The sequence below is a fragment of the Phymastichus coffea genome, unplaced genomic scaffold (assembly GCF_024137745.1).
Source record: "Phymastichus coffea isolate CEN01 unplaced genomic scaffold, Cenicafe_Pcof_1.1 PCOF00002, whole genome shotgun sequence".
Taxonomy (NCBI): domain Eukaryota; kingdom Metazoa; phylum Arthropoda; class Insecta; order Hymenoptera; family Eulophidae; genus Phymastichus; species Phymastichus coffea.
Genome location: NW_026706813.1, coordinates 7,406,423 through 7,430,441, shown reverse-complemented (window position 1 = coordinate 7,430,441; position 24,019 = coordinate 7,406,423). Strand labels below are relative to the sequence as shown.

General features: G+C 35.5%; 1 protein-coding gene across 8 annotated transcripts in view; it reads right to left on the bottom strand.

The window, feature by feature from the left end:
- Positions 1-24,019, bottom strand: part of LOC131663753 (glutamate [NMDA] receptor subunit 1) — a 1,362,975-nt gene that overhangs the window by 178,139 nt on the left and 1,160,817 nt on the right. For all 8 annotated transcript variants that reach the window (XM_058934360.1, XM_058934403.1, XM_058934412.1 and 5 more), the window contains one exon: positions 925-1,082. In XM_058934360.1, the coding sequence (XP_058790343.1) occupies positions 925-1,082 (158 nt within the window). The remainder of the gene's footprint in view (positions 1-924; positions 1,083-24,019) is intronic.

Below are 24,019 nucleotides of genomic sequence, written 5' to 3'. Positions count from 1 at the left end.
AAGGGGTATTCAAACGTGCATCTTTTTAGCGAGGGGAACGTGCGTCTGGCTACAGCTGGCTAAAAGGGGTAGAGCAACGGTGTGCGCTTACTCGTCTGCTCGGAAGCATTTTCGACTTCCGAGCTCCGCTCGAGTTTACGATTAGTTTAAATAAATTTGTCGACGATTATGTAAATTTTAGATTAATGATGAAATAATCAAGCTATGCAATTTTGGTTAAGTAGAATGAAGTGCTGCAGAAGCAATATTTTATCAACTTGGGTTATCGACTTCGAGGTCAAGAATACTTTGTTTCTTTTAATTTTTACTGTCGTTTTACTTTATTAGATGTTCTTTTAAGGAAAAATTAGTTTGTTTTTTATGTAATTTGTGTTTGGCAACTTAAAGATAAAGTAATTATACATTTTTATTTATTCAATTTTAAGTAAAAATTTACTACTGTTTATTCTTAAATTAATATAACTTAGCGTTTCCCGTCAACAAGTTAAATTTTAGATTTTATCATTTTTGTTTGTTGAAACTTGATCATTTCTTGCTCGCATTGATTATTTCACAAAATAGCGGATCAAAAAAGACGTATAGTTCAGTTTATTTATCAGAAGAGTTATTTGAAGCTCAGTTAGCTAGATTAAATTAAATAATTAATTAAACTTAATTAGTTTCAGTAAAGTGCATCACAATTAAGCGTGTAGCACAGTGTTTTCGAACCGTTTCAATCCTCATCCTGGCATTAGTGACGCATTAGATTCGTGTGTACACTCAGCACTTTACTTAGGCAATGGAGCGTTCACGTCCTTTGAAACCTTTAAAAAATATTGTGAAAATGCCGCGAGTACAGCCGTATCTATGTCGACCGGCATTTTCGTTACAATATCTTTTACTTCGTTAAAAATTGTTATTACGAAATGTAATAAATACTCTTACCCAATTTTGACGTCTCTAATTGCTTCTTCAGCCGTATTGTAATTATTTGCTTCCATTGTGCGATACATGTTTGATAATTCTACTTGTCTTCTGAAATACATATCTACCGCAGATCCTTTGACGGTAGCACAAGTAAGATTTTCCATTGTATTTCGCAGCTGTAAATTATAAAACAAAATATTTTATAGTATATTAAATATTAATACAAATATCTTTAATTTTTAATTTTCATTGTTTATTTTTTAATATACGAGTATACAATTGTGGCAGGGAATTTCGGGGGTTTTGACCGCTCTCCGAGTTTCTTCCACTACAAGGCCTGGTTGGCTCTACCCCCGATTATTTAGGGCGCCAGACCGTCGGCTGATTACGGCGATCGTCGGGGGTAAGGCCAGTAGGGTTATCGCGTATCCCGGTTTGCTTAACGGCGACTGCGCAGAGTAGGCAGACGGGGGATACGCGTTGTATCCTCACTTCAGGCCTTGGTGTCCAACACTCCTCTCTATTTTTCCTCCTTAATTAGGGTATGCCGGCAGCTCAGGTGATGGCTCCTTAAGTCAGGTCGTGAGGACGTTCGAATTCGCGCGTATGTTACCTATCGAGTGACCCAAAAATACAGCGAATTAATGGTACCCGTATGTAACCGCTCGCGGCTGAAAATCGCTAGCATGCAATGGGGGTAGGATATCAAAGTAAATTTTATATATAAAGATAATTAATCACTTTATTGATGCATTAATAATTCTCACATACGAGGTCGGTGTGAATATGGTCGGTAAAATTCTGAATACTCATTAATCCGTAAGGATACAAATCAATCGGAACGTTAATAATTTTCCGGTCGGTCTTCGATTAACAAAGAGGGAGGGTCAGCGCAAATAACTCAATCACGAATTTCCTTTGTCTGATCTTACCGCTCACGCTCGGTTCATGAAATGGCGGAAAGGTCAGCACGGTAATCCTATTCGGCTAATCCTACTCTCGTGATAACTCATCAGCGAAAGGTCAGCGCGAATAACTCAGTCACTGCTTCTAATTCGTATAAACCTAACACGTACGTTAGATTTATGAAATGGCGGAAAAGTCAGCACGATTAAATAGGCAGGGTGAGTTTATTTGGCTAATTCTACGTTCGCGGCAATTTGCCAGCGAAAGGTCAGCGCGAATATCCTAGATCACAATTTTCATTGGTTAATCCTAACGCTCACGTCCGGTTTGCTAAATGGCGGGAAGATCAACACAACTAAATAACCAAGACAATTTGATTCGGCTAAACCTACGTACGTAATAACTAGTTAACGAAAGGTCAGCGCGAATCCTAAATTGCAATTTTTATTCGTAACATCTAACACTCACTTTAAAATATACGGAATGGCGGACAGGTCAGCGCGATTCGATAGGCACCGGCGTCGACGGATCCACGCGTCGCGACGACCTACAGCACTGATAGATTTATCCCCGCACTCCGCGATTAAATAAAAGTGAATAGCACTTTGCCTACTTACAATTTTTCCTTGCGGTATTGGCAAACAAAATTAGCAAAAGAAAAATGGACGACGTCTAGCACTAGTAATCCTGCGGCAAGATTATCTGACAGAGGCTCCTTCTATCGAGAGATCCAGTGGCAAAATGGACGAGAATCGGCTTCTCGCGGTCAAAGATCGCTTTTCTTCTCCTCTTTCCGAGAAGAAATGTTATTATTGGTCGGTATGCTAATTCGGATATCGGTAGCGCCCTCCGAATATTTTATTATTGGTCCGTATGTAAATTAGAAGGATACAGCGCCCTCCTTAACTCTCCTATTTTCGTTGTTATTTACCCTCTCTCACCCCGCACTAAGGTAGCTATCGTTAGTTGTTGGAAAAGATCTACCCCTACTCTTATCTATTTGTCTATCCGGACGGAAATTAAATTTTATTCTAATTTGCTCATTGGTCGTGACGTCACTAGCGAATTTTGTCAGAGGTTCGAATTCGGTTAGTTAAATTATTATTTAAACCTAAAGGGGGTAGTTGTCGCTCGCTATCATAATAGGGGTGTCGGTCGCGTGCGAATTTTACAATTCGGTATTTATTCCACGCTCATTATTTTCCAATCATAATTTTAATTTTATTGTGTCATATATACGTATATAATATACGCCGTTTCATTTGTAGCGCCCTCATCTTCGCATTTGCATATTATTCTATCTATCATTTTGTATCGTCTGTCTCGCTCGCTCTTGTTTAGTCTATTTCGCTCGCTCTGTCTCGCTCGCTCTATCTCAGTCTGTCTCGCTCGCTCTTGCTTAGTCTATTTCGCTCGCTCTGTCTCGCTCGCTCGCTCTCAGTCTGTCTCGGCGCTTCAAGATGGCCGCTCCGTTTCTAGCGCGTACGCCTCGTGTCCTTGTGTCGGTTGTTGGAGCGCCTCCTGGGGCGCTCCCGTGTCGGTTCAGTGATGTTCTCCCGGGTGTTTGTGTGTGTGGTTGCTGTATTTCTTGTGTGTGGCGCTCAGGATGTCGCCGATGGTGTTCGGCAGCCCGACACAGCTGATTGACGGCTGCCACTTCATCGGCGATTTTCTGCTCGCCCCAGGAGTGTCAGTGCCTCGTGAGTGTTAGTGTGGGTGTCTGGGAGTGTAACGGATCTGCATGTGTCATCAACATGCATTTCCGTTGCATTTCCCAGTCAAGTTTTGCATTTTTCTTTCGCCGGTCGGCAACACGTGGTCGGGAGTGTATGTGAGTGAGTGTGTGCGTGCGCTCTCTTTTTCCGTGGTGCGCTTCTATTTTTTTTCTGTCTGCTCTTTGAGCGTCCGTCGGATCGCGTTTGACAAGTTTGTTTCATCCATATCTCCGGCGTGGTCGTTCGGACATAAAAAAGAGTAATTGTTCTGTATAGAGCGCGTTTATCTTTATTTAATTCAACCGGTTACGGGGCGGCAAGGGACGGGGATGGCCTTTCTGAGGTGTTGCAAATAATGCAGCACCCAGGAAAGGCCTTGTAATGTATCGCATTACACAATCTAAAAAAATATTAACAAATCATAATGATCATCAAAATAAGGTTTCTATTATTAACTATTAATAATAGCTAGCATTTTGATAAAACATTTACAACACGTTATAAAACTATTCACACTGTATTTTGAATATATCATATTTGTGAGGATCATTACCTGCAGAAACCTATCTCTGTTAAATAAAAATTTCCTAATAAATTGCATGTTTTCGAAATATGTGAAATATACAGAAATGCTTGCTGTGGTTGACATATCGTTATTGTCATTTAATAAATTACGGATCAAGTAACCATGACTCATTCTACATAGATTCAGTCAGAAAAGAAATCAATTAATTCAATTTTCTTTAAACGGTCTCGCCGAAGATGGTGGAATCCACCGCCCTACCCTCCCCCTAACAGTTTTGCCAAATGTAAGATGACCACTTATAGGGCTTACTAGAAAGCTTCTCTGGGTGCAATTTTTAGTCTCTAGGAGGCTGTGATGTTCGTATCACCTTTTATTTATATTATTGTTCGTAGTCTCATGGTCTATCGCGTTAATGAATAAGAATTTGTTTCAATTTTCAAAAATGCTTCTAAATATTAACTTTGAAATAAAATAATAAAAGAATATCTATCATTATATGAGTGAGATTTAAGGAAAGATAGACTTTACCATAGTTTCTTATGGTGCGAAGTATTCCATTAGCAGAGCTTAAGTCTTTCTTATAAAAGGTTGTAATTCAGCCCAAGTTTCTCATAGCTTTAAGTGTTCTATGAGTTGAACATAAATTACAATAGGAAGAAGAGGATTTTCTCAGTTAATCACTTGAGAGAAAGAACTTAGGTATTAGCCAAGTTTATTCAATCTCATGCGCTCACTTTGCAAGGCTAGGAATGAATGCTAGCCTGTGCAAGAATCAGCGTATTTATACACAGATATTCCCGCCTATTTTCGCAGGACAGCTCCCTTCCAGTTGTTTACACAATTGTGCGAAATCATTTTTTCAAATTTACAAGAAAATAAACAGTAATAACGAAATTTTAAATCATGTAAACTTTACAGGAGTAGATATAGATCATCCTAGTATAATTTAAAATTATCGCAAGAAGTGTCGTCAAAAGTTATTAACTAATAAAGTTAATTAATGTGATAGTGCAATATTTAGAATAACATAATAATAAAATTTTACACAGATTAATAGTTTCTCACTAGTAGAAGTAATTTTTAAAGAAAATTATTTAAATTAGTTAATAACATTTGAATTATAATAAATTTTCATATTTGTAACGGTTTTTTTTTATATCTTATAATACAAATACTAAATTAGTTAATTAAGATCAATAAATTATAAAGTTGTCATTGTTATGTACAAAATTTACGGTTTCGATCTATATACAATTATATGTTAAAATAAATTATTATATGTTTATTTATTGATAACAGTAATAACTAAACTGTTATCTATGAAATTACTTCTTACTCATGTTACTTAGATAATCATCACGAATTCACTGTATCCGCATTGTTCTGATATAATATATATGTATTTACAATATAATAAACAAATTAACTTTGTATATTAAAATTCAATATAATTTAGTAGTTAAACGCAATTAAAATTATTATAATCTAAATGTATGATCTAAAATCTATATAAAAAATGCTTTGTTTCATCAAAATTACTCTTAATTAACATATTTAAATAAAACAACAAAAACTATTATATCTATATCTATAAGTAGGTGACGTCACGCTCCCTATATGGTTATGAAATTTGACTCTGGTACTAAGCCAATCATATAATATATGAGGTGGCGCCGTTTATATGCTAATTGATGTAAACAAATAGACGAGTTTAGCGGGTTGCAGTAATCCAGTGAAAATAAGAGAATAGCTCATAGATAGGACTGTTACAAGGCCAAGGGGCTCTTGTAGGCTCAAAGAAGGCTGAAAACTATTTTTTTCGATTAAGTGAAACCAGCCGAATGATAAAAAATTCATCTCAAAAAGATTATCAATCAAAATTTTTTCGGATTTTTTGTCGTCAAATTTGAATTTTTAAAAAACTTTTAATTTTCTAAATTAAAAAAAAAGAAAACTAAAAATACTTACAAACTAAAAAAATTTATATTATTCGTATTGTATTTTACGACGTTCCTAAATTTTTTCATAATTTTTGAATTAGTGGAACATTGAACAAAAATTTAAAAATCAACTTCATCTCAATTTTCCTATTTTTTCGATAATTCACTTGATTACGGTTTCTGTAATCACTCATTGTTCTGTATTTCATCAAGACTATAGTTTCCTATAGTCGTTTGTATTGATATCGAAACATTTAATCATAGATAGAACGTTGGCTGAATCATCTAATCAATTACACTTAATAATATAATAAATACATGGATAATTTTTCAATCTTTTTGATTTAAGAATCAGTATATTTTGAAAAGATTCATTTTTACAATTATAGTAGAACGATACCACAAGATCTCATGTCTCTTTATACAAATACTTTCAATCATCATATCGTTTATTGTCATGCTAACTCATGTTACAAATGATAACCGAGCTAATGTTTTCTATGAAATATTCGATTATTAGTAGTTTTCAATTAAAACGTTCGAATACGTGATAGCAATCTAATGAGGGCTTGCAAAAAGTAACTTGACATTAAATAATAGAAAGCGATAAGCTATTGCGTTGAACGATACCAGAAAATTACCATCTTTTATTTATTATTTATCAAAATAAATAGTAGAAAATGCTTGGATAAAACATTATGACTGAACATCTATATCGCCCAATTTTACGTCATGAAGATAACATATAATCAATAGATATAATACTTCATATTTGTTTAAAAAGTGTAACGGGGTGAATACCGTTTAATTATATTTTTATCCGCGCAACTTTATTGAAAGGCGAATGTAATCATCTATGCTCAATATACAATCCGGAGAGCATGGGGAAACAGGCGTCAGTCAACCAGTAAATCTACTAACCTACAAGAAAGTGAGTGGAAGCAATATGAAATGAGCGAGTCGAAAGCACTTGTTAATGTCACGAATGGAATCTTTTATTACCTATCAAATGCTACATAAGGTCGGCCCGCGTGTTTGTTTACATAGACGCTAGCACGACGACAACATGCAGTGTCGGGACGCTAATTTGACGTTTACCGTCACAAAAGATTTATTATAAACAGTTCAAAAATGCTCATATCGGTCATGGTAGTGTTACGTCGAGGACGAGTCAGACTATTTTATAGCGGTAAAATTTGAATTTTTTTTATGAAAGGGGAATTCCCGTAATTAAAGTAATAGTCATTTAATAGCTGATTTTATTCTCACTAGGGAACCACCCCAACCCTCCGCCTCCGATTTTTTGCAATTGAGATATCTTATAGTTCATGAAAAAATAAAAGACTCGTATTTTTTTTTATCGGCGGAAAAAGCTATCTAAGAGATGAAACTCACCCCCAAAAAACAGCCCCAAAAGTAGTTCTATAGCAATATCTTTAGTGGTAATGAATATTTTTTTATGAAACAAAGAAAACACAAGATACTTATAAAACAAGTAACAGACACACATCAATTTGGTCCCCGGGGGTTGCACCCCTACGTTGTATAGAGGAAAAACTGTATTTTTAAGTATATTTTTACTTTACAAAATCAAAAAATTATGTTAAAAAAATTTTAAAAATGATATTCTAGTAGAAAATGATAAAACAAAATTGACGTGTTTCGGGATTTTCCTATTATCTATTATTTCGAGAGTGAACTACCCCTTAATGTTATTAATACAATATAAGCAGTTGTTAATCGCAGATTATGCTGGTTATTTCATGTTCTATGACGCTCAAAAAAGCCAAACACATGTATACTATTTTTCTGTTGGATAAACTATTTAGAGGGTGAAAGTTACCCCCGAAAGTTATCACTCAACACAATTTTATAGCGAAATTTTCGTATTTTATGCACAGTTTTCGACGAAACAAACTCTGAAAAATTCTTTTAAAAAATTCAGCTAAATATATGGATTTCGTTTACAGGGGTTGTAACCCCCTAAGTCGCCTGAAAGAAAAGCTATGTTTTCAAATAATTTCTTGCAAAATTTTTTCAGAAGAAATGAAGTTTATGAAATTCCGTTTAAAATCTAACACAAAAGTATACAGTATCCGTCATCAGGGGCTGCTACCCCTTCATTGCAGAGTGAACAGAGCATTCATTTGTTACCCTGATCCCCTACCACCCCGAACCCAATTTCCTTAAACCTCGAGCTAGTTATCCTGCCACGCTATAACCTGTAACTCCTACATCCCAGTTTCATCAACCCTCGAGCTGGTTACCCTGCCACGTTGTAACCCCGAACTCCTGCATTCCAATTTTCTGAAATCCGGAACACAGCTCCCTGTCATTCATAATCCCGATTTCGAAATATTTATAATACCTCGAAATTAAAGGACATATGCACATTTTTTGTAGAAGATAACGTTTAATTATTTACGTATATTTATGTATAGGTAGGATGTAGCAAATGCAACCACGAAATCATGCACATTTTTGAAGTTCGAAATAGCTACGGGGAATTTCTTTTTTAAATCATTATGTTCAATAAATATTACTATTATCCCTGAGGAAATTCGATTATTATGTTATTACGAAAAAATTCATTAGACAAACTGATTTTATCATACTAATAGGTATATGTACATATTTCTCGAGGCGGTTTTAGCCAATATAAAAATACTGACATGAGATAATGTTATTCTTATTTTCTACCTTAAACACACTGGAGTATGTGCATGGCAAAACAAAATCAAACTGTGGCATGACTTGGAAACCACAATCAACGAATGCGGTTCATGTGGTTCAAATAGTAAGATTGGAAATGCAACTGTTTTTTTCCTTGATAGAAACCGCAATCGTTGACGTATGTGATAAACCAAGATCTAACAGTGGAGGAACCTCGGGCACCTTAATTTGATATCGGTTTGTGTGGTGCCAACTTCAAAACATGTTTTGTTCTAAGGATATTCCATCAGTATACTTCAGTAAATTAGCAATAGAACTTTGCTTTACATCTACGTTTTTGAATATCAAAATTGTGTTAGAATGGCAATTGAAATTCACAACGTCGTTCAAAAATTATTGAAAACATTCCACATAAGTGCGCTTGTAGAAAGCATACCTATATTAAACAATGCAGAGAAGCAGCTACACGATTATGTTGAAGATATATTGAGAAAAAGCATTGAAACAAATTCAGGTATTGAATGTGAGACAAGTGAGAATTTATGTTTCCTGATTGATGATTTTGATATTAATCCAGAAGTAATTGACGATCAATTTGAAGAAATATATGGTGTAGACTATGCCGAGGTACCTACTTGTACAGTAACAAATACGGTACTCGATGATGGATATAAAAGAAAAGCTGTTGAATACTGGGAAAGTGGCGAGAAAGAGAAACTGTCTTTAAGTTCCGTCCAGAGTAAATATAAACAAGTTTCGTCAGAACGTCAGTTGAGAACAGCAAATATTGACAAGCGGGACCAAAAGAGAGAATCTGTTTCAAGTTTCAGAATATACTTTACAACATGTCAAAGATGCTTTAGATTGGAAGTTAACAGTGCATGATTTAGATCTTAAAAGATGGGCTTTACAAAAAAAGTATGAGTTAGATATGCCTTGGTTTAAAGTTTCACCCAACTGGATATTACTATTCAAAAAAAAGCATGAAATTGTATCGCGTAAAATAACTAACTATTAAACTATATAACTATATAACTAAAGACTAAAGTATCTGTTGGAAATGAGGTTAGTTTAATGTTAGATTGTCAAAATTTTATCAACCTCATAAAAACAGAATTATCAACCAAAAGTGCAAGTAACATATATAATTCCGGTCAAAGTGGATTCAATTTAGAAATGGATACTGGCAGAACATTGAGTGAAGAAGGTAACAAGACAGTCGAAGCAGTAGTACAGTCAGTATCATCGAATACGTATAGTTATACGATTCAACCGACAATATCTGCAGAAGGTGTATTGCTATCACCTCTTTTTATGGTATTAAAAGAAACAAACGGAGAGTTTGGACCCATTGTTTCAAAAAAACTATTCAATGCACCTAATATATTTTTGCAAGCAAGTGCAACAGAAAAGCTGTCGAGTGAATTACTTCAAACATGGTTGCAACATGTATTTTTTCATACTATAGAAAATATCTGATATTATTATTTTATTCGGATCAGACATCAGTTTACATGAGAGGAATAATATTATAAAATTACAGTCTATCACACATAATCAATTATCTTCACTTAGATTCAAAAGCGTATTTAAAAATGCTTGGTACAAAAGTGGGTACTTGGATAAAAATCCTGATTCGTTCGACAATCCTGTTGAATATTGCTTCGAAATTTCAGAACAGCCTATCTGCAAGATTTGTGAGAAAATAGCAATTATAAAATGTGCATGGTGCAACAAACTAATATATCTACAGAATTTATTTATAGAGTATCATTATTGTTCATAAAATGTACAGTGATAATGAGCGCGGATCGACTTCTTATATTCAAAAAATATAAACTCATTATCAAATGAAATGACGAATTAATATAACATAAATATAACATAAAAATAAAATAAATTTAACGTTATCTTCTACAAATATTTCACCTATGTCCTTTTCTTCAGAGATATTACAAATCTGTCGAAATTGGGATTATGGATAACGGAGAAACGGGTTTCAGACTAGAAATTTGGAAAGGGCAGGGTAACCAGCTCGAGGGTTGACAAAAATGGGGTGTAGGAGTTACGGGTAACAGCAAGGCACGGTAACCAGCTTGAGGTTTGATGAAATTCGGGTATAATAGTTCGCGGTTAGAGTGTGTCAGCGTAGCCAGTTCGGAGAGTAATTAAATTCGGGTGTAGGAGTTTGGGGTTACAGCGAGGCAGGGTAACCATCTCGACGGTTAAGGTAATTCGGGTGTAAGATTTCAGGGTTTGAGAGTGTCAGCGTAGCTAGCTCGGCGATTAATTAAATTCGGGTGTAGAAGTTTGCGGTTACAGGGTGGCAGGGTAACCAGCCGGAGGGTTAAGGAAATTATGGTGTAGGATGTCGGAGTAAGAGCGTGGCAGGGTAACCAGTTCGAGGCTTAAGGAAATTGGGGTGTAGGATTTACGGGTTGCCGCAAGGTAGGGTAACCAGCTCGGGGTTTGAAGAAATTCGAGTGTAGTGGTTCGGGGTTAGAGCGTGGCAGGAAACCAGCTGGAGGGTAAAAGAAATTGGGATTAAGGATTTGGGTATACAGCATGTCAGGGTAACCAGCTCGAGAATTGAAGAAATTCGGTTGTATGAGTTCGTGGTTAGAGCGATTCAGGGTAACCAGCTAGAGGCTTAAGGATATTGGGGTTAAGAACTTTGGGTTACAGCGTGGAATGGTAACCAGCTCAAGGGTTAAGGAAATTAGGGTTAAGAGATTGGGATTACAGCGTGGCGTGAGAACCAGCTGCTGCGTTGAGGAAATTCGGGTTGAGAGTTTGCGGTTACAGCGTGGCAGTGTAACAAGCTCGAGGGATAAGGCAATTGTGGTGTAGGAGTTAAGTATTACAGCAAGGCAGTGTAACCAGCTCGAGGGTTAAGGAAATTAGTGTTAAGAGTTTGGGGTTACAGCGTGGCAGGGTAACCAGCTCGAGGATTGATCAAATTCGGGTGTAGTAGTTTGGGGTTAGAGTGATGCAGGGTAACCATCTCGAGGGTAGATGAAATTCGGGTGTAGGAGATCGCGATTAGAGCGATTTAGGGTAACCAGCTAGAAGCTTAAGGAAATTTGGGTTAACAACTTCGGGTTACAGCGTGGCATGGTAAACAGCTCAAGAGTTAAGGAAATTGTTGTGTAGGAGTTACGTATTTCAGCAAGGCAGTGTATCCACCTCGAGGGTTAAGGAAATTAGGGTTAAGAGATTGGGGATACAGCGTGGCAGGGTAACCATCTCGAGGGTCGATGATATATTGGGGTTAATATTTTGGGATCACAGCTTGGCAGGCTAACCAACTCGTGGGTTAATAAAATTGGGGTGTAGGAGTTACGGGTTACAGCTTGGCAGGATAACCAGCTCGAGGATTGATGAAATCCGGGTGTAGAATTTCGGGGTTCCAGCGTGGCAGGGTACACAGCTCGGGGATTAATAAAATTAGGGTATAGGAGTTTGGCGTTATAGCGTGGCAGGATAACTAGCTCGAGGTTTAAGGATATTGGATTCTGAGTGGTAGGGAATCGGGGTAACATATGAATGCTCTGTTCATTTTCCATTGAAAGGATAGCAGCCCCTGGCAACGGATACTGTATACTTTTGTGTTAGATTTTAAACGTAATTTCATAAACTTCATTTCTTCTGAAAAAATTTCGTAAGAAAATATTTGGAAACATAGATTTTCTTTCAGGCGACATAGGGGGTTGCAATCCCTGTAGAGGAAGTCCATATATTTAGCTGAAATTTTTTACAAGAATTTTTTTGAGTTTGTTTCATCGAAAACTGTGCATAAAATACGAAAACTGTGCATAAAATACGAACTATAACATGTCTCAATTTCAGAAAAATCGTAGGCGGAGGGTTGGGGTGGTTCCCTAGTCAGTGACGCACTTACCCTTTTTGGATTTAACCCTTTATTGATTAGTTTTTATGTATTTTGTACTATTTAAGAGGACGCAAAGCAATTGTAACAGACACTGAGCATTCGACTCTGTAAGAATACGGACCTTCTCTAATTTTATCAATAAATATTTTAATCCTATTTCTACAATAATTTATTTAAGAGTTATACCTAATTCTTGTATCTACATTATATCTCTGGTTTCTGGGGTACCAGTTTCTGGACCAGTTAAACTACAGGTAAAATTATTTAAATTGTTACTTTTCCACTCGGTGCTTTAGATACGTTGCCTGCCTGCTTTCGTTTTAGTCTCGCACCCGTGGTAAACGCTTACTCGTTGACCGAAAAGAGACAGTCGCGTTTGAGTAATTCTTGTCAATTCGTGACCTTGGCGGGAGACGTAACAATTGGGAACCCCTCCGGGTATATCTTTTTTTTGACGAAAAGCAGGACTAGGCAAAGGTAAATTTTTTTACAAACATGACTACGTGAGCCGATTTGAGAGGCAATCGAAATGAGGAAGCACTATTATTTTTGACAAACTGCATAGGAAAAGTAGATCCGAATTTTATAACTAGTAGAGAACCAACATTACTAGAATGTATAAAATTTCTGCACGCTCGTCAGGATTTAGATTTTGAAATAGAGGGCAAAAAACAACAACAACTAGAAAAATTAATAAAAATTTTAGATCATTATATAAATGGAGAATTAACAAGAAATTCATGTTAAGATCCACTTTTACTACACATTGTAGAAGAATTAACAAAACGTAATATAAGTCCGAAAGAAATTTTAGAAGCATTGAATCGTACTGACAAAGTAGTACAATTTGAAAATAAATTTGAACCAAAAATTGAATCAAAAGCGGAAATAACGGAAGACGAGTCAAGGGAATATTTCCAAGCTTTGACAAATTCAACAATTGACAATGATAACGAAGACGAAATAAATAAAACAAGAAACGAAATTCCTGTTAAAAATTATAAAAACGTTAAATTTTTAATACCAAAATTTATTAAAAAAAGTCAAAATAAGAAAATTAGCAATTCAGAATAGTTTACACCAAAGTCAACATGCAGATCATTTGCCAGCACAAGACCGATTTATCAATCAACTCCACAAGAAGTAACCCGTACAGTACAAAATTCTACAATTAGCCCTTTGAGAAATGTAGGTTTGAAAGATATCGTAGATTTCATTCCTAAATACGATGGATACTGCATTCCGCTACATGATTTTCTAGACGGCTGTTGGGAAGCTTATAATTTTATTCCACCCGGAAATGGAGCAGATCTAGCAATTTTAGTTCAAATGAGATTATACGGGGATGCATTAAAAAGTATGCGTGGAAAATATTTTGAGACAATTAGCGAGATTGAAATGTATTTAGATCACCTTTTCGGATCAGACAAAACTTTCAACCAATTATCAGGTGAGCTGGCTATGCTCAAGCAAAAAGCCTTAGAAATGTAGTAAAATTCTCAAACAGAGTTAAAACAGTAGCGCGAGAATTAGTAAGCACAGCAGTGCACGAGAAAAGTTATAATGTTGGATTTTTAAATCAATTAGAAAAGGATAAAGTCAAGTTTTTCATCCGCAGGTTACACTAGGAGATTGAAGCGCGAATGGGACAGGCAAAAATCTCGAAGAAGCAACAGCAAAAGCGGTAGAGATTGAACGCGATTTCGCAACACAGGAACCCAACGATCTCAATCAGACAGTAAAAGTACTTGCAGAAGCAAAAAAAGAATTAGCAAACATAAAAGTGTAAAAGTAGTAAAAACAGATAACTCGCAAGTATGTCAAATTTGTAAGTTGTCAAATCATTTAGCAGATACTTGTTTTTACCGTAACAATGGCATTACGAAATTTAGAAATGAAAGATTCAATAGTAACCTATTCAATAGAAGGCCAAAAGCAAATGAATAGTCAAAATACGGCCAATAGAGAAAAAATGAGCCAGCAAGTAGCTCCACCCCAAGCAAATCAGAACTCTGCATCAAAAAATCAATACCAGGGAAATTTTAATTCTAATGATCGCGGACCACGAAATCCAAACAGAGATCCGACTATTTGTAATCATTGCGGTATTAAATGTCACTGGAAACTATGTCAATAATATTAGACAGAGTGGTTACGAAGACAATCATTCAAATAAAATTGGAGCAAAATTGCGAAAATTCAAAATCTGTAAATTGCCACACAAAAAATCTGCGATTTGTAATTCCGAAATTGGACTGGAAAAAGCTAGCGAAGTTAAAATAAGCGAAACTGAAATCTGTACATCCGAAATTAGAAATTCGAATGTTGAAAATTGTAAAAAATCAGAAATTAGTAAAAACCAAAGTACGTACTCAGTTTGTAATTTGGAATTAGCTAACAAAGAATGCGGGAGTGCATGCCCGAGTTCCGTGAAAGTTAATTCATTATTTATTCAGAATAATATAATAAGTAGGGCTGAGAAAAGCCATAATGAGAGCACCCTCGATAAAAATTTTGCAGATGATAAAATTCAGCCCACGAAATTCTCAATGACAGAAAATTAATTGAGTATACAGCTATATTATAAGTCGAAAATTAGAGAAAGTAGTAGCAACGATCGCAAAAGTGTAGATTCTTATGATAATACTGATGAAATTACCCTATTTGAAAGAGTTAATAAAGGTATTAACGTATTAAATAATACGAATTCATACACAAGTAATAAACCATATTCCATGAGCAACTTTTTATCAGTAATTGAATCTGCAACCACCCTGCTCAAAACATTAGATGAAATCAGAAATAAAGAATACATTAAAGAATTATTAGAGGGAGTGGCATAGATATCCGAAAAACATAAAACTATAAGCCACCTTTAAAGGTTAAATAAACAACGAATGGTTTTGCAAAGATAAAGTCAAAACATTATCTCGACAAAAAAATCAATCCGAGAGAAGTTAAGGTAAACGATTATGTTTGGCTTTTAAGTGGCCCCGAACCAAAAAAATTCGATAACCAATACTCTGGTCCATATCTGGTGTCGGAAGTATAGCTCAACGGAAATGTACGGATTGAGATCGGCAAAAACCGCAGCAAAATTATAGATACAAACCGTTTACACATATCGCATATAAGGCTAACCGAATAATCGTTTCGCAAAATTTAGTAGACAATCGCGCTGATTGTATGTTCTGATTAAGATCTATTAAGGAATAACTTAAATTTATTGTTCACACATGATGAGTCTTCTAATTTGCCTACTGATCTTGGGAGTTGTCACCAAGGCGACGGCCTACATTGCTTATGATTGTGCGCAGAAGTTCGCAAATATTACATCTTTTTCTTTGGTAGATATTGCAGACTGCGAATTGCCACCACCAATCGTCAATTCTACGCGGATCGAAGTATCACTATTGCAACTCAATGAATATTCGTCGGTGCGAGTGCGCTATTGCAAAATAGAAATAGATTGGGACGCTAAGAGATGCGGCTATAATAATCATAATATGGAAGTTGGATTAGGAAGAATAAAATTTTTACGCGAAACATCAAGAGACGAATGCGAAAGAATGCACGTACACAGATGAATATCTATAGTAGATCGCCTCTTTCAATCCTTACTAGTGAATAATTCAGTAGTACACGCTACAACTTTCGCAGGATCAGCCGGTAGCACGGGTGGATGCAGTAATGTAGGCTACTATAATGACCCATATGGCGAATTTTAAGACGTTTTTGTGACAAGTTATGTTAAAATTTCGTTGCAAGAACATTGGAAAACAGTATCTCTAGATAATAATAAAATCACATTATCAACAGGTACGGTTTGTAAATTCAGTGACGATAAATGTGTAGATAACGTTCTCGGTTACGCTTTCTGGGACCCAATTCCCATGCATGAGTGCCAAGAAAATAAGTTCACAGAACTTTACATGGATACGTAGAAAAAGTTATCGAACAGGGTAGCGAAAGGCGACCACTATACATGTCAGATACACAAGGAGTGTTCTTCGCATTTAAAGATCCAGGAGCATTACCTAAATGCTGGTTTGTCTTAACCAGAACGGAACATCCGAGAATTTTTATCCTAGACGATGAAAATAAACATACCTTTTCGGTAATAAAAGATAAAAATATTAAAAACATCAAATTATTTGCATATTTCAATGCAAAGATACTTTTCTTTGAAAAACACGTAAGAAAAAGCTTACAAAAGTTTTATTATGACGTGTTATTTCAACAGTACGAGTTAGAAAAGAAAGTTACAATAAATGCACTAAATATCGCGACAATTATCCGGATTTATTGGCCTATTATTTGATGAACGGACCAGGCTACATGAGCCTACTCGCAGGCGAGGTCATTCACATAATTAAGTGCTTACCAGTAGACATACGGACAAGAAACTCTTCAGAGTGCTATCTAGAACTACCGGTAGAGCGCGACGGTAGACCTATGTGACACGTCGCACGCACATGTTGAAATTTTTCGATACAGAAACAGCCTGTGATGAGAGAGCACCAGTAATGTTTAAGGTGGGAAGTGGATGATTTAAGATGTTATTTAACACGACTGACCTATTTTGACGACGGACTAGGAGTTTTAAAGCCTCAAACAAAACAAACATGGAAATATCTAGCACCCATTGACATAACTAATAACGGAATTTATAGTTTGTCAGATATTGAAAAATTAAAAAGCTCTATCATGTTTCCAAACGAACAAGCAGCGATTTTGAATAAAGTAGCAAAAAGTGTATCATTGAACCGATGTCCCGGAGCAGAATTATCATTTTATCATATGGTTGGTGAAAAAGCGCTAGAGAAATTAGCCGAATCCACATGGTCGGAATTATGGGGAAGATTTATGAGTTTTGGTTCGGTAAGTGCAGGCATTATTTCCGTAATTATGCCTTTTCGCGTGATTAAATTTATACTCGATACAATCATTCATGGATATGCACTCTATTCGCTTTTCGAATGGTCTATCAAAATAATAGGTGCAGTGTGGAATTCACTTACAAATTTACTTGTCCATTTAGCTAGGACTCCTACGGAAGAACGGAAACGTGGTACGAATTAAAATAAAATTGAGCGGGAATCAATAGCCAACAAGAGTTATACAAACGCCTCTCCAAATTCCCCATCCGCTCCAAGTTCCCCGGACGCACCAGCATTGAAAGCGAAAGTAATCGAGTTTACCTTTAAACCGAACACACAGCAGGTAGAAAACAGATTAATAGATACTAGACTCTATCCCGTGTTATAAGAGCCTTGCATTCGATCAATTCCTCCAAGGAAAAAACGGGCTCGTTTAGATAGGGACGAATAAATAAAAAAAATTGGTATTAAAATTAGATTTGTCATCATGAATGAAAAAAGCAGCAATTTGCCTATATTTTCTTCTCGGATTTATGGTAGTTAGGGGACGAGAAGAAAACCCCGTCGTACATCTCATTGAAGGCAATTCAGGGATTGCGTTTCATAAAATTGAACGTATAGCCTTCACTCGCGAAAATTGGAGTTTACTAACAACCATTGTCCTGCAACACATTTTCATGTGGAACGATGTACTTACTAATGAAGTAACTACTTTAAATAGCATTTTCGTACAAGATAATATGTCCAACATAGAAGCAAGTTCGATTATACAGCATGTTAAGGATCATTTGAATGATATTAAACGTGTCGACGATTCCCTGAATCGTCTTGTCAATACTTTGCACGTTGACAAAATTAAGGGGGGAGGAAAAGGTTTATCTTTTCAAAACAGTTACGCATTGAGTAACACAAAAAAAGTTATAGAAAGAGTAATTAACATGCATATAAACGATCTATCTTTTATTATGGACGATGAACTGAACACTTATTTCTTTGACAATGGCCAGCATGAACAAATTAGATCAGTAAACTAGAAAACTGACTATCTAAAAAGATGTGTGCAACTGTTAAAACAGAATCCGAACATAACAGACAAAAATCAGGCCGCTAATTTCCACAAAGCAATTTTACTCACTAAATAAATACAACATGAAAGCAAAGAAATTATGTTATTAATTGTTGAAATGTTTAAATATAACAAATATTTATTAGTTATGCACACTTTACAAGCAGTAGTAAATGAAATTGAAAAGACATCACTTTTAAAATCCATTGTTAAACCTAATAGTATTAATACAGCAAATATTGCTGACATAGCACAGTTACATTTTATGATGTATGAAAAAGTACTAATAGTAGAAATAGTACTACCGTTCATAGATGCCGAACAGTTTGTCGTCTACAAAATGATGTCTTTTCCAGTTTTTCAACAATCTGAGACAAACACATCAATCGCTGCATACATTGAACCACAGAATAATTACATTGTTGTATCAGAACCTAATAACTCATATTTCTTTATGAGCGAAATGGCTTTTGAATTACGTAACATGTTAAAATATTATAGAATATGTAGTTTCGAATTAATAGAAAATACTAAAGCATCTTGTGAGTTCAACATGCTAATAAAGCCAAAAATCAAAACTTTATATGAATGTAACGTTAAATTGCGTCAAGATGAAGACTATTCTCTAATCAAAACTGCTAGCAGACATCTCTGGTTATTCTCCACGAGAGAATATGATTCACTAAAAATTAAATGCACCAACGAATTTATATCTATTCCGAAACTTTCCTCAGGCATAATTGAACTCCCAAGGTCATGTAACATATGGGCCGATGGAAAAATTTATAGAGGTGCGGCCGGCAATAAAGTAATGAAAAATCTAATTATTCCGCCTTTTCGACTAATCCTTTTAAATATAGACCAGCAGTTAGAGAGTACAACTAAAATTGACACAAAACCGATCAGTACCTTAACAACAAAAGTAGAATCAAAAATAGTGGACTTATCAATTTGGAACTTTATTTGTATCAGCATTGCAATTTTATGTTTAATTATAAGCTCTCTAATTATGTTAATTGTATATCGCTATGTCAACAAAAAACAAAGTAGAATAGGTATTACAGTAAGCGAAACATATATACCAATGTCGAGATTAGATACCAGATTTAGATACGATTTTACAGGGCCAGCGCTTTACGAAATACCCCGTATACCTCCTTAAAAGGTTCATGACTATGAAAATATGTTACCAACTCTATTAAAATCAACCCAGGATGAAGAACTAAAGGAAGACTCGTCAGAATAAATAGGTATTGAAAGCTCGGAATCAATAAATTCGAGGTCTGTCCGGAAAGTATCGGGCCTATCTTTATATTTTTGTGCTAGCGTTATTCTTTATCATCCGGTGGATAGCATCCTTCAAAGTAATTCCCACTTGATTGAATAACACGGTTCCATCGATGTTTCCACTTTTCAAAACAGTCCTGGAACTCACTTTTAGGGATAGCCTTAAGTACACTCGTCGCATTGTTTTCAACCGTTGTTTTGTCATCGAATCGGTGTCCTTTGAGTGGTTTTTTTAGTTTTGGAAACAGCCAAAAGTCACAAGGGGCTATGTCGGGACTGTATGGAGGTTGTCGAAGCAATGCGATTTTGTGTTTGCTCAAAAACTGCTGCACAAGATTGGATGAATGCGCTGGCGCATTATCGTGATGGAGAAGCCAGTCACCACTTTTCCAAAAGTGCGGCCGTTTTCTTCTTACTGCATCACGCAAACGTTTTAAAATTTGAACGTAGTATTCTTTATTGATTGTGTGACCTATTGGTGCATATTCGTGATGTACAACACCTTCACAATCGAAAAAAACAATCAACATTGACTTAACATTGCTCAGACTTTGACGTGCTTTTTTTGGTGTTGGCGATTCAGAATGCTTCCACTGTGAAGATTGTTGTTTTGTTTCAGGATCATAACCATAAACCCATGATTCATCACCTGTAATAACTTTTCTAAGCACATTATCATCATTATTGACCATTTCCAGATTGTCCAGAGCGATTTCTAAGCGAATGTTCTTCTGCTCTGTTGTGAGCAATTTTGGGATGAATTTCGTACACACGCGTTTCATTCCTAAATTTTCAGATAAATTTCTGAAATGATAGTTTTTGGTATCCCAAGGTATTCTTCTAGTTCTCACACAGTCATACGACGATCTTGTTCGATTGCAAGTCGCACCCGCTCAATATTATCTGCGGTTTTTGTCGTCGAAGGTCGGCCGGAACGAGAATCACTATCGACAGAAGTGCGACCATCCTTGAACCGTTTATACCACTCTTTTATTCATGTTTTGCTCATACACTCGCTTCCGAAGGCCTTTTGCATTATTTCAAAAGTTTCCGAACTCGTTTTTTCGAGTTAAAAGCAACATTTGATGCAAATTCGTTAATCTTGTTTTTCAGTCATTTTTGACAATATCAAAATCCGACGAACGCGAAAAAGGCACTGTAAACAAAGACACGCTGCGCATGAACTATACGTCTAGCAGGTGTCAGTAAGTAACCAATAGATTCGTGAGGCTTTACTGTTGACGTTTCTGCCCGGTAGAGGTTGCTCGAACACTATGGCGCGAAGATATAAACGTAGGCCCGATACTTTCCGGACAGACCTCGTACCAAAGAATAAATAAGTATACCTGTTGCTGAGGGAGTCAGCCGGCTAGTTGCAGTTTTAGCACTCATATGAAATATTTAGTTTTGCGGGGGAACATTATCCGTAGTATTAGGCCAGGTGTGGGTAATAAAGTTTTCCTAGTGTGACTAGAGTAGGTCAAGGATTGTAAAATGGTAATCGTCCAGGAACATAAAAGTAGAAAGAGAGAAGTAGGGAATTAGAAAAAATCAGTATTAAAACGAATGGAGCAAGAGAAAATTAGTTAATCTATAGAAAATAACAGAGCAAGCAATTGATATAATTCAGTGAAAAATGTACGTTCAGTGTGTTTGCATCAAATTCATAAGTGAAAGAGGATTTTGCCACGGTTTCCTCTTTAACGAAGAAGGTGTTGTGCAACGAGACCCTCTAGGACTGTTTGAAACTAGTGAAAACTATTATAGCCCATTAACGTCCAAAATGTCAAAATTTCTTGCACGTTTTCAAAGTAATTTTTTCCTATGTAATTGGCCAGAATCATGATAAAACTCACAGAAAAAGAGATATGCTCGATTGAAACATAAAAAATACCTAAATTTTCGAAAAAAAAAATGTTTAGGATTTTTTTTCGAAGTGTTACGATGAAGATATCACCTTGCGACCGTGATCAAAGGTGATTATGGGATTTAAAGTTTAACAGGGAATTTTTTTGTTTACCTTGAACCATCGCTTCTTTACAAAATGGCGGAAAAAACGAATTTTTTTTTTCAATCTTCATCAATTTTTTTCTCAAAATCTATGGACTTTAGAAAAAAATTCATAAGAACAAAAATGCCTTATAATCGCTTGAGGAATATTGTCAAATTTTTTCAGAATTTTTTGAGACATTTTTGAAAATCCCATTTCCCAAGTTTCCCGGAAAATCAAAAATTGTCTCAAAAAATTCTGAAAAAATTTGAGAATGTTCCTCGAATGATTCTGAGACATTTTTGTTTTTATGAATTTTTCTCTAAAGTCCATAGATTTCGAGAAAAAAATTGATAAAGTCAAAAAAATAAAAATTCGTTTTGGCCGATGTTTTGAAAACCTATTGGTAAAAAAACGTTCTGTCTACGAAAACTCGGAAAAAATTTTAATATTGCTCGAATGATTCTATCTTATTTTCATTCTTTTTTCAAAGACTTATAGATTCCGACAAAAATTTCATCCTTTATTTCCATTTCATTTCGGCAGATAAGCGTAATTTTTGGTAATTTTTTTTGTTCTCTTCTTTCGTGTTTTTGTACATACGGATGAGTGATAAATAAACGAAATCATTAATTTCATACATTATGTCGCGGAAACGTGTAAGATCTTCTGAATATGAATCAGATTCTTCAGATAGTGATCCAGAACGCAACGTATTGATTCCGGATCCTGACTATTCAGGTTCCGATGATTCTGGTTCCGATTTTGATTCAGATTGCGAACATGAAATACCCAATATCACTTACAATAAAGCTCGTGCAAATTATTCTGAAAAACAAGATAAACTTGAAAAAGGTCATGAATTCACTTGGATTGAGGGTGAAAAGTTACACCCTGATTCTTGTGAAGATAAAGTATTATTGTCCGAATCGCAAAAAAAGAAAATACGTAGGAGCGAACCTTTTCAATTGTTTGAAACCTTTTTTTCTATTGAAATGAAAAAATATATTATTGATGCGTGTAAAGACAATGGTTATGATCTGAAATTGAAAGATCTTGATACTTTTATTGGAATAGTTATTTTTTCTACATTTAATCCCAGAAAATCACAGAGAGATTGCTAGTCATCTGATCCGTATTTATCTAATGAAGTAGTTTCTTCTGCAATGTCTCGCCAACAATTTGAAATCACAAAATCGAAATTGAAGTTTTCAAAAAACAAAGACAAAGATTCAAATGATCGAGGATGGCGCGTTCGTTCTCTACTGAAACTTTTTCAAAATAACATCATGAAATTCGGAATATGGAGAACTGCTCTATCCGTTGATGAGATGATGGCCAAATCCTATTCAAAAACTGTTTTGAAACAATTTATTCGAGGAAAACCGATAAGATTTGGTTTGAAATTTTGGGGCTTGTGTACTTCGGACGGCTATCTACTGAATTTGGATCTTTATTGCGGCAAGAATTCTCAAATTGGAGATAAGTTATCTAAATGTGCTTTAGGTTCACGAGTAGTATTATATTTATTACAACCATTTTTTCAAATAATAAGTTATAACAAAATTTCTCAATTTCATCTGTACTTTGACAACTTCTTCACGAATATGGATTTGGTATTACATTTGAAGAAGTTGCGTTTGAAATGCACTGGTACTATCAGAGATAATCGAGTCAAAGAAAAAAATGTGCTTGATAAGAAAGCTCCAAGAGGGACATATGTGGTGAAGCACGACGTAAACAGTGGCATAAATTTCATTACTATCATGGATTCGAAGCCCGGCTCAATAGCTTCAACTGCAGCAGGTGTCAATCCTCTATCTATTTCAAAAAGATACAGCGCAGAGGCTAAATCTAAAATTGAAATACCTTTTCCGCAAGCTTTTCACCTATATAACAAATTCATGGGAGGTGTTGACCTGCATGACGGACATTGCAATGACATACTCCCAAGTATACGATCAAAAAAATGGACATGGGTAGTTTTTATGAGACTTATACAGGCGTCTATTACTAATTCTCTTGTAATTTTCAATGCTGCTAACGATGGAAAGAAAAAAGTTGGAATAAAGGAGTTCACTATTTCGATTGCCAAATACTACTTACAAAAAGTAGTCACAAAAGTAAAGCACATGAACGATCTAATAGTGACAAATTGAGGATTTGTTCGAATGGAAACTGTCCAATAAGAACAAAAATTTTCTGCAAAACATGTAATTTAAATATTTGCAATAAATG